This window comes from Actinia tenebrosa, unplaced genomic scaffold, assembly GCF_029948245.1.
Source record: "Actinia tenebrosa isolate PJP-AT-01 unplaced genomic scaffold, QUT_ActTen_1.0 PGA_scaffold10__47_contigs__length_13832649, whole genome shotgun sequence".
NCBI classification, from domain to species: Eukaryota; Metazoa; Cnidaria; class Anthozoa; order Actiniaria; family Actiniidae; genus Actinia; species Actinia tenebrosa.
Window position 1 is genome coordinate 9,665,047 of NW_028292570.1, and position 12,209 is coordinate 9,677,255.

At 36.6% G+C, this 12,209-nt stretch overlaps 1 protein-coding gene across 3 annotated transcripts; it reads right to left on the reverse strand.

Moving 5' to 3' along the window:
* Positions 1–221: 221 nt before the first annotated feature.
* Positions 222–11,476, reverse strand: LOC116289254 (uncharacterized). 3 transcript variants are annotated; one of them, XM_089026863.1, is made up of 6 exons: positions 11,306–11,476; positions 11,111–11,182; positions 7,568–7,718; positions 7,373–7,444; positions 6,298–6,496; positions 222–6,204 (listed from the first exon to the last, which is right to left on the reverse strand). In XM_089026863.1, exons 5-6 carry the CDS (start codon positions 6,494–6,496, stop codon positions 2,855–2,857), a joined length of 3,549 nt encoding a protein of 1,182 aa, XP_088882989.1. In that variant the 5' UTR covers positions 7,373–7,444; positions 7,568–7,718; positions 11,111–11,182; positions 11,306–11,476; the 3' UTR covers positions 222–2,854. The 3 variants fall into 3 exon arrangements, with proteins under 3 accessions (XP_088882989.1, XP_088882988.1, XP_088882987.1); XM_089026862.1 differs by adding an exon at positions 9,835–10,011 and having other exon boundaries at positions 222–6,496; positions 11,306–11,475; XM_089026861.1 differs by having other exon boundaries at positions 222–6,496; positions 11,306–11,475.
* Positions 11,477–12,209: the final 733 nt, after the last annotated feature.

Here is a 12,209-nt window from a genome sequence, read left to right on the forward strand (position 1 = left end):
AAATGCTTGGTGGCACGTCACTCACCTGAAGATTGTGTTTTATGGAGTTTTTTAGGATAAAAAGACAGTCAAGTAACCTTACTTTGACATGGTGTTACGTCACAAAATGTAATACTGACACAAAATGTAATAAAAACTGACACAAAATTTAATACTGACACAAAATGTAATAAAAACTGACACAAAATGTAACAAAGTTGCTAACACAAAATGTAATAAAATTTGACACAAAATGTAAAAACTTTATTAACACAAAATGTAATAAAATTTGACACAAAATGTAATAACTATATTAACGCAAAATGTAATAAATGTTGACACAAAATGTAATAAACTCAAAGACCAATAATCTGACTTGGAATCAACATCCTACAATAAGGTCACTCTAGAATGACGTCACTCTTTCAGCTTCTATGCTTTTTCAGTCTGTGTAATTATTTTATTTTCTTCTTGAGATAAAAAGAGAGAAAACTATCTCGAGTAAATACGGTATATCCATTAATTAAACTACGTGTTTAAAACAATGTAGCTGAATGGCAAATTTAAGATTCAGCATTCTATTTTTTCCTGACTTTTTTAAAATAGGTATGTGTAGAGTGAAACGGCAATCTAGTCTAATTAAATCAATGATAACTATACAAAGTGTTTTTTTTTTTAAACCCACGGGTAAAGTCTGTATTGACTTTATCAGTGTAATGTTTTAAGCGTATTAGATCGCTAGTTGAGGGGGGCGAAAGAGATTTGAAAAACGCACAAAGCAATGTTTAAGGACTCGTAAAATTAACCCGCAATACAATCTGACAAAAAAAAACTGCAACTGCAATGACAACATCACGTCGTTAGCTCGTCCAGATTGTAAGACGTTATAAGACCTTATAAGGGACCTTATGATGCTTATTTATTGCTATTATCTATTATTGCAATTCATTTTCATGATTATTAGACGTCATAGTTAACATAGGGAAAACAAAACTAACTAATTTCCCGAGGGACCAGACATTAAGTGTTTTGTTATATAGCAATTAAGAACTAGTCCCGAGAGAAAACAAAACTAACTAATTTCCCGAGGGACCCGACATTAATTTTTTTGTTATATAGCAATTAAGAACTAGTCCCGAGGGAAAACAAAACTAACTAATTTCCCGAGGGACCAGACATTAAGTGTTGTGTTATATAGCAATTAAGAACTAGTCCCGAGGGAAAACAAAACTAACTAATTCCCCGAGGGACCAGACATTAAGTGTTTTGTTACATAGCAATTAAGAACTAGTCCCGAGGGAAAACAAAACTAACTAATTTCCCGAGGGACCAGACATTAAGTGTTTTGTTATATAGCAATTAAGAACTAGTCCCGAGGGAAAACCAAACTAACTAATTTCCCGAGGGACCAGACATTAAGTGTTTTGTTATATAGCAATTAAGAACTAGTCCCGAGGGAAAACCAAACTAACTATAATTTCCCGAGGGACCAAACATTAAGTGTTTTGTTATATAGCAATTAAGAACTAGTCCCGAGAGAAAACAAAACTAACTAATTTCCCGAGGGACCAGACATTAAGTGTTTTGTTATATAGCAATTAAGAACTAGTCCCGAGGGAAAACAAAACTAACTAATTTCCCGAGGGACCAGACATTAATTTTTTTGTTATATAGCAATTAAGAACTAGTCCCGAGGGAAAACAAAACTAACTAATTTCCCGAGGGACCAGACATTAAGTGTTGTGTTATATAGCAATTAAGAACTAGTCCCGAGGGAAAACAAAACTAACTAATTTCCCGAGGGACCAGACATTAAGTGTTGTGTTATATAGCAATTAAGAACTAGTCCCGAGGGAAAACAAAACTAACTATAATTTCCCGAGGGACCAGACATTAAGTGTTTTGTTATATAACAATTAAGAACTAGTCCCGAGGGAAAACAAAACTAACTATTTCCCTCGCGACCGGACATTAACTAAGTGTATAATATTTTTGACCAACACTAAAAAAAAGATAAATAAATAAAATTTTAAAAAATCTTTATTTTAGTGTCTAGTCGTTCTAGCGCTTTCGCACTAATTGGGGTCATTTTTTGCTCACACGCATCACCACTACAATCAATATTCTATGCACACAACGCTCAACTTACGGAGGGAGGAAACCGGAAAACCCGGAGAAAACCACCATTTCACGTGTGGCGACCCGACCCGTAGGACTCACAGCGTTGAAAGACGACGCGTTAGCCGCGAAAGCAACCCATGCAACTCAGGTACGTACTTTAAACATTATTCTACTCAAGCTAACAAAGCTCATTACTGACCAAATTATGCAGCAGCAAGTTTTGGATGATTTTGATCATACGTCATCTCTTTAATAGCCAATGCTCTCTCGAAATATTTCTGCGCTACTTAATGCTTGCCCAGATCACGGAGGTTCAACAAGGTTACCAGCCATTTTGAAAATAAAAATTCCCTGACTTTTCCCTGACCAAATAACAGTTTTCACTGGCCTTGTCGAGATTCAAGGGCAAGCATGGGTCACATGCCTTAGTTTTACCTTGGCCCCGCTATTATCATATTACACAGGACACCCAACGTAATTAAACTGTTCGGCATAAATGATACTAAATACTTCAATATTTTTTTCATTATTTGAAAAGATTGTTATCGGTCTATTTGAAAATTGCAAACAGTATGAGTATCACACGGATACTCATGGTTAACTTTAAACCAAATTCTCTGACTTTTTCCTGACTTTAGGTGAAAATCGCAATTTCCCTGACTAAATAAATAGTTCCCTGACTTTTCCCTGACCCCTGGGAACCCTGTTCAATGCTAGATTATTCAACATAGTAGCAAGTGTTGGATGATAATGATCACGCCATTTCTTGAATAGCCAAGGCTCTCTCGATACATTTCTGCGCTTCTTCAAAATTGCCCAGAAAAAAGAGATATGATGCTAGATTATTTAATGTAGAAATAAGTTTTGGATGATTTTGACCATACGCCATCTCTTGAATAGCCAATGCTCTCTCGAAACATTTCTTCACTTCTTCATGCTTGCCCAGATCACGGAGGTTCAATGCCATATTATTCAATGTAATAGCAAGTATTGGATGATTTTGACCATACGCCATCTCATCAATATGCATCGCTCTCTTGAAACGTTCCTGCGCTTCTTCATGCTTGCCCACATCACGGAGGTTCGATGCTAGGTTATTCAATATAACGGCAAGTGTTGGATGATTTTGATCATACGCCATTTCTTGAATAGCCAATGATCTCTCGAAACATTTCTGCGCTTCTTTATGCTTGCCCTGATCACCAAGGTTCAATGCTAGACTATTTAATATAGTAACAAGGTTTGGATGATTTTGATCATACGTCATCTCTTGAATAGTCAATGCTCTTTCGAGATATTTTTGCGCTTCTTCATGCTTGCCCAGATCACTGAGGCTCAATGCTAGATTGTTCAATGTAATAGCAAGTGTTGGATGATTTTGAGCATACGCCATTTCTTTAATAGCCAATGCTCTCTCGAAATAATTCTGCGCTTCTTCATGCTTTCCCAGATCACTGAGGCTCAATGCTAGATTGTTCAATGTAATAGCAAGTGTTGGATGATTTTGAGCATACGCCATTTCTTGAATAGCCAATGCTCTCTCGAAATATTTCTGCGCTTCTTCATGCTTTCCCAGATCACTGAGGCTCAATGCTAGATTGTTCAATGTAATAGCAAGTGTTGGATGATTTTGAGCATACGCCATTTCTTGAATAGCCAATGCTCTCTCGAAATATTTCTGCGCTTCTTCATGCTTGCCCAGATCACGGATGTTCAATCCTAGATTACTCAATGTAGTAGCAAGTTTTGGATGATTTTTATCATACGCCACCTCATCAATAGTTAATGCTCTCTCAAAACATTTCTTCGCTTCTTCATGCTTGCCTAGATCACGGAGGTTCGATCCTAGATTATTCAACATAGCAGCAAGGTTTGGATGATTTTGATCATACGCCATCTCTTGAAGAGCCAATGCTCTCTCGAGATATTTCTGCGCTTCTTCATGCTTGCCCAGATCACGGAGGTTCGATCCTAGGTTACTCAATGTACTAGCAAGTGTTGGATGATTTTGACCATACGCCATCTCATCAATAGCCAATGCTCTCTCGAAACATTTCTGCGCTTCTTCATGCTTGCCCTGATCACGGAGGTTCAATGCTAGATTATTCAATGTAATAGCAAGTATTGGATGATTTTGATCATACGCCATCTCATCAATAGCCAATGCTCTCTCGAAACATTTCTGCGCTTCTTCATGCTTGCCCAGATCACGGAGGTTCAATGCTAGATTATTCAATATAGTAGCAATTATAGGATGATTTTGACCATACGCCATTTCTTGAATAGCCAATTGCAAGGCTCTCTCAAAACATTTCTGCGCTTCTTCATGCTTGCCCAGATGATGGAGGCTCCATGCTAGACTATTCAACGCAGAAGCAAATGTTGGATGATTACAATGATGATAAAATTCTTCCATCATAAGTACTGTTTGAAAGAATGTTTTTGCAGCTTCGTGCTTAGCGTGGGTTTGGCAGACCTTTCCCGCGGTCGTTATGCAACTCACGGACTCGTTGTATCCTTGTTGAAAATTCGTGTTTCGTTTTATGGGGGATAAAGATTCCATTGTAAAATTGGATAAATGTTTTGAGAGGTGCATAAAATGCACTGCTACTGATTTTGTTGTTGTAATGTGATTGACGTTGTCCTTATCAAAGACATTTAAAAGTGCTGAAAAAGCATTAATTACGTTTACCAGGAAATAGAATTCTTCTGCTTTGCTCTTGTGTAGAACAATATCTTGTAGACAGCTATGTGCAACTTGATGTACACCAATCTCTTTTGACTGGTCTTCTGGAGAATTAAGAATAAGTGAAGATGAAAAGACAGTGGCGGCCACGAGATCTTCGTCTTGATCTGGCATGCACCGTGTTACATATTGTACGACATATTCCAAGGGTATCCGCTCAGGGCCCAACGCAGACAAGAACTGAAAAGCATGCATCATAACCTTGTCTGCAGCCATTTCTTTTTCTAAGGCCAACTTGACTGCTGCAGTCATCGATTGAGGGTAAGTTACGCTAATTCTTTTATATTCCCCTTCAGTCGCTTCTCTCTTGCCTTGTTGAATCTTCTGTAAATATTCTTCCCATGAGATTGACGTTATATCACTTACACGCTTCATGTAAGTTGCTGCACACGCTAGTGCTAGTGGCTGGTAATCTAGAGCCTTCGCAACTTGTAAAATGCATTCTTTATTTGAAGAAACGCCCGATATTTTAGAAAGTGTTTTTACCGCTTCATCAGGTTTCATACCGCGACTAAGGGATAAATGGTAAGTGTACGAATCATAGGCAACAATGGATCGACTGTCTTGTGTGGTAATAAGTATCTGACCATTGCCCTCCGTCTTCTCTCCCGCTTGTGGTAAGAATCTGAAGACTGATTTAACGTCTGTGACGTTATCTACGATCAAGAGCCATGAAGAATACTTTCGCAGTTTGGGAGCTACAAGAGTTTTAAGATGAATAAGTTTGTCTTCCGGAGAAAGATCTTTTGATGTTCCAATACTCGTAGTAGAATTCTCATCGCAGTTCAAAGTAATTGCAAATTCAATATATGATTGTATCAATGTGTCTATACTGGATGCGTTTAGGGCGAACACCAACTTTACTTGATCTGTCGCGTTATCGGGAACATCATCGAAAACATTCTCACCTATCTGCCTTGCTATTTCACTTTTGCCACAGCCAGGATTCCCAGACAGATAAACAACAGTTATTTCATTTCTTTTTATGCTTCTCAACCTTTTCATCTCTTGTAGTATCTCATTCATTTCGCTTGAACGATCGATAACTTCGTGGGATGGTTTGGGTGGCAAAACACAAAACGATCGTGGTTCCTCGTTACGTATTTTTTCCTTTTCTAACTGTTGCTGAATGAGACGTAGTTCCTCTGTAAGAAATGTTTTCTGGTTTTTGATTGCCTCGATACCAGCAGTGTCTAGTTTCAGGGCGCTAAAAGCACGTATGACCGTTTGGATAGATTTTTGAAAATCCTTTACTGTCAGCTTTCCATCAGGCACATGAGCAAAGACTGTATTACGGAATTGACGTAAATCATGCACGCCTTTCTTAACAACGGGATCGAGACCCTTGCCAATGCTAGCTGAAAAAAGAATGGCAAAAGAAAGACTGGTACAGTCCCATTTACGACTATTGCCATTTCTCAAAATTAAAAGTTCTCGTGCATTTTTCTTACGACTTTTAGAAGATTCCATGCTGTACAAATCAATGCCATTCTTAGCCGTATCTTGCCACTGGCCGTGTGTCGCCTGGTAATGAGTGTCCCATAATTGTTTGAAGACTACTCGTAGTCCGTCAGGAATGATTCGAGTGGTGACGTTGCAAACCCTGAAGTAGTTAAGTTCTTCTGTAGAATACTCTTGTGCTGCGGCCATCTGCAATAACAATATATCCCAGTCAATAAATAATTAAGTACGAATCAACCAAGGATTGATAGTGTTATCCAATGGGAGTTCACGTTAGGATGAGCTTGGCTAACTGCCAATCAGAATCTATTATATATAATCGCGCAATTTGCGGGGGGTCCAGAACAAGCTTTCTTGCGATGTTTCGCAGACGGTATTTACGAAGAAAATTCCGGATGTGACGCAGGCTACCTTCAATAACAATCTACCGAGATATTATAAGAACTAACGTTGGATCACTATATTAAAACTAAGCTTAAAGTTAAACACGAAGATCAATGCACACTAGCCCTGTTATCGTGTATAAAACAATGGATAAAGAAGAACAACAGATTACTAAATAGAATCTATTATCATTGTTATCTATGTATTAATATTCCCGGACTCGGGTGCCATTTGCATAGAGTTGTTTGTTAATTTTCTCCTGTGATTCGGGTTTTTTTCTCCTGATTCTTCGGATTTCCACCCTCCGCAAAATTGAATTTCTAAATTCACTGTTCAATTTGAGTGGATACTCAGTAGACATGCCACTGTTAAATCCCATTAATTTATTTTATTTTATTATTTAATAGATGCATTCTTTAATAAATGTTGTTCCTTTTCTTTGTCTCGTTGTGGTATATTTAATTCTTTTTAATAGAGTTTCTCTGGTTCGTTCTCTCTGTGTTCGAGGGTTTTTCTACGGTTTTCTTTCGCAAAAATCTTACTCTGGCCTTTGGCAGGGGAGACTGAGCTGTGAAATCACTCTCAACATATTTGAAGTAAAATACAAATTACATGGTTCTTTCTGGTTCTTTCAATGCTTGTATCAAGGACTAAATCGGCGACACCCCAATCACACCTTACCTTCACTTCAAGATGTTCAGTTTAACTTTAGGCAATTCTAACTAGATGACTTGGTTAGTTTTCTTCGGTATTCTAGAAGTGAAAACACACAACATCAAGGCGGAAATACATATTGTTATCTCATCCTGAGAAAAATCCAAACCATTTGAACTTCGATATTCAAACTAAACTATCGCTAATAAATGGATTTCTTACCTGGAAGTAAATTCCCTTGTGCAAATTGAGAAGTTTGGCCTTTTTTCTCGACAAAAACACATATGATGTTTGGCATATGATGTCGCAATAGCCAACTTCGTCAATTTAATTTGGTTGAGTAGTCAAGAACCAAATATTTGGAATACAGCCTCTGGGAAGCAATAATATAATGGCATTATTGTTTTGAATCCTCGCAGCTAGCCTCGATGCATTTAGTTTATTTCCTGTTCGATCATTCAACCAGAATATCGAAAGCTGGCTATGGGTCGCGTAGCCTTGCACTCGAGACTTATGAGGGTTATAAACAAAGGTGTTGCCGCGTGAGTAAGGCTCATTGTGGGCATAATAAGTATTATAATTTCATATTGGACGAGGTTGTGTAAAATATCGTGATTTGATAGTGGCGAGCTAGCAATTATTTGCCGATGCCGAGTTTTGTAATAAACGATCTGAGTACAATAATTGTTTTATCATTCAAATTTCTTTTTTCGTTTCCTTTTGCGTTTTGGCTGTTTTTACTGTCTATCAAACATATCAAGCCACAGGGAAGTGAGCAATATTGATCACAAATGCATTGTTACTGCGCATGAGCAGACTATTATTTGCAGCAAAACGGCTTTACATCATGATGCGCATGAGCAGAGTATCATTTTGCAGTAAGTTATTTGCAGTTGTCTCCGCCGTTCAAAACGACGGAAAATAATTATTTGAATGATAATAGATAATAGTTAATTAAACCGCGTTAGCCTGGGAAACACAGGGAGCCCAATTCAACATTTTTCTAGTACGACTTACGAAATATATATTCTTTTATTTAATATTAACGTCTTCTTTAATTATGATAGTGGGATGGTCTAGTGAATAATAACAAAATTCTTAGTCCCTCTTAGCGTTCACTAACCCCCACTATCACCAAGACAAACACCCATCACACACTAACATAGCCATTCAATGGAGAACTCGTGGATATTAAAGTGTATTTATATTGAGTTATAACTATTGTGTAAAAAATATTACATGAGTATATTTTTTCTGATTGAGTGATTGGTTTTAGAATTTTTTTTACCCTTTTTTTCATCTATCTTGCAAATGAATTGATTGCGGATTCTTTTATATTTCCAATTAATCAATAATGTATTCATATTAAGCAGTTGTAAAATGGCAAATGGATACAACTGATACACACAATAGTGGTGTTGTACCATGTGTGCACCTCTACAACTGTTAAACACAACAGTGGTGTTGTACCATGTGTGCACCTCTACAACTGTTAAACACAACAGTGGTGTTGTACCATGTGTGCACCTCTACAACTGTTAAACACAACAGTGGTGTTGTACCATGTGTGCACCTCTACAACTGTTAAACACAACAGTGGTGTTGTACCATGTGTGCACCTCTACAACTGTTTCACAGAATATTGGTATTGCACCATTTTCTACCTGTACAATTAGAACACACAAAATGTGAAGTATCTGAAAACGTTTCATAGTGTTACCCTTTGCTTTCGCATTATGATGCGTTCACTTTGCACATAGTTAATGGAGCGGAATGGTTGGGAAACCTACTGTTCTAGGTTTTTGTTCGACTTTATCCATCGTTATATGACGTTGACCCTGCACAGAGATAGAAACGTTGCTCCGTTTCTTCATAGTATTCGGGAATATAGAAGTTTTTAAAGGGGCACTTGGATGAAAATGGATAAAAATTGGAAATGACTTTAAACTTAGTTCAACGTATCTATATGGCCCCAATAGTAGACAAGCAACATACTTTCTTATCAGTAAAATGTAGCGGATAAAAATTATCAGTTTAATTCAGCATCTAAATTTGGAGTAAATGACTTCATTTACTCAACCCTATTGTTCTTTCTGCTTTTGAACCAAAATATCTCAATAGCAAGTGGTTCCCAGGCTAAAATGTTCACTAATCTGGTTTACATAATCATAATTGAGTCATATTATCCTCATATACTTCAATTATTCGGACTTTCAAAAATTGGGGCGTTTTCATCCAAGTGCCCCTTTAACCCTAAAAAAGGTTCTAAAATACTTTATTATCCGTTAATTAATCCTATATGATTAATACAAATTGTTTATTGAAAAGGAAATTGCCTTTTTTCATGCTTTCGTATTTATCATCTAGCAACTTAACTGTATCTGCGCGGAAATATTTATTCGAATGGTTTTTGGTCATCGAATGAAAGTTTTTACTTTCAAAATGTTCATACATGAAAATAATAAGGAATTGAGTATTTTTAGCCATACTTGCTTTGGTCCATTGGGCAGGGTCAGTATCACGTGATGGTACGATTCAACATCAAACGCAAAACAATAGTTTAGTTCTATGGAGTTTCCAAACCATTCCGCTCCATTAACTATGCTTTGCATTAAAAATAATTCCGGAATATTCTGCCAGCACTCCCGCCGTATATGACCCCAAGGCTTGAAAAAAAAAAACAAAACAAAACAAAACTTAAAAATCGAACATAAATGGACAATGCAAATAAAAAAAGGCTCTCTCCTCCTTTTTGCATAAAAATAATTTCAATTTAGATCGATTTCCATGTCCAAAATCTTAATAATCTATCACAATGTTTTGTCTCTGACGTGATGCATTGACATGTATTTAGTTTGGCAAAGCGCCCTTGATATTAAAAAGTATACTTTGGTTAATAAAATGAAATAGCTAATAGTTATCAGTTTGATTAAACTTTTTCAACAGATTCCCAATATGAACTGCATTCAATCATCAAACATATACAAGAATAAAACATGTTATAATTTATCAGTTACCATAAGGCTTCGAGTGCAAACTATGGAGATGGCATGGCTGATTAACTTTAAACTTTTATGCAAAAGAGCTGCTAAGGTGCGCGATCACGTTTACCTTCAATAACAATCTACCTAGATATTATTAGAACGAACGTAGGATCACTATATTAAAACTAAGCTCAGTTAAACACGAAGATCAATGCCCACTAGCCCTATTATCGTGTATAAAACAATGGATAAAGAAGAACAACAGATTACTAAATAGAATCTATTATTATTGTTATCTATGTATTATTATTCCCGAACTCGGGTTGCCATTTGCATAGAGTTGTTTGTTAATTTTCTCCTGTGGTTCGGGTTTTTTTCTCCCGATTCTTCGGATTTCCACCCTCCGCAAAAATGAATTTCTAAATTCACTGTTCAATTTGAGTGGATACTCAGTAGACATGCCACTGTTAAATCCCATCAATTTATTTTATTTTATTATTTAATAGATGCATTCTTTAATAAATGTTGTTCCTTTTCTTTGTCTCGTTGTGGTATATTTAATTCTTTTTAATAGAGTTTCTCTGGTTCGTTCTCTCTGTGTTCGAGGGTTTTTCTACGGTTTTCTTTCGCAAAAATCTTACTCTGGCCTTTGGCAGGGGAGACTGAGCTGTGAAATCACTCTAAACATATTTGAAGTAAAATACAAATTACATGGTTCTTTCTGGTTCTTTCAATGCTTGTATCAAGGACTAAATCCGGCGAGGCCCCAATCACACCTTACCTTCACTTCAAGACGTTGAGTTTAACTTTAAGCACCTCTAACTAGATGACTTGGTTAGTTTTCTTCGGTATTCTAGAAGTGAAAACACACAACATCAAGGCGGAAATACATATTGTTATCTCATCCTGAGAAAAATCTAAACCATTTGAACTTTGATATTCAAACTAAACTATCGCTAATAAATGGATTTCTTACCTGGAAGTAAATTCCCTTGTGCAAATTGAGAAGCTTGGCCTTTTTTTCTCGACAAAGACACATAAGATGTTTGGCATATGATGTCGCAATAGCCAACTTCGTCAATATAATTTGGTTGAGTGGTCAAGTTCAAGGTGTTGCCGCGTGAGTAAGGCTCACTTGTGGGCATAATAAGTATTATAATTTCATATTGGACGAGGTTGTGTAAAATATCGTGATTTGATAGTGGCGAGCTAGCAATTATTTGCCGATGCCGAGTTTTGTAATAAACGATCTGAGTTCAATAATTGTTTTATCATTCAAATTTCTTTTTTCATTTCCTTTTGCGTTTTGGCTGTTTTTACTGTCTATCAAACATATCAAGCCACAGGGAAGTGAGCAATATTGATCACAAATGCATTGTTACTGCGCATGAGCAGACTATTATTTGCAGCAAAACGGCTTTACATCATGATGCGCATGAGCAGAGTATCATTTTGCAGTAAGTTATTTGCAGTTGTCTACGCCGTTCAAAACGACGGAAAATAATTATTTGAATGATAATAGATAATAGTTAATTAAACCGCGTTAGACTGGGAAACACAGGGAGCCCAATTCAACATTTTTCTAGTACGACTTACGAAATATATATTCTTTTATTTAATATTAACGTCTTCTTCAGTTATGAGATTGGGATGGTCTAGTGAATAATAACAAAATTCTTAGTCCCTCTTAGCGTTCACTAACCCCCACTATCACCAAGACAAACACCCATCACACACTAACATAGCCATTCAATGGAGAACTCGTGGATATTAAAGTGTATTTATATTGAGTTATAACTATTGTGTAAAAATTATTACATGAGTATATATTTTATGATTGAGTGATTGGTTTTAGAATTTTTTTACCCTTTTTTTCATCT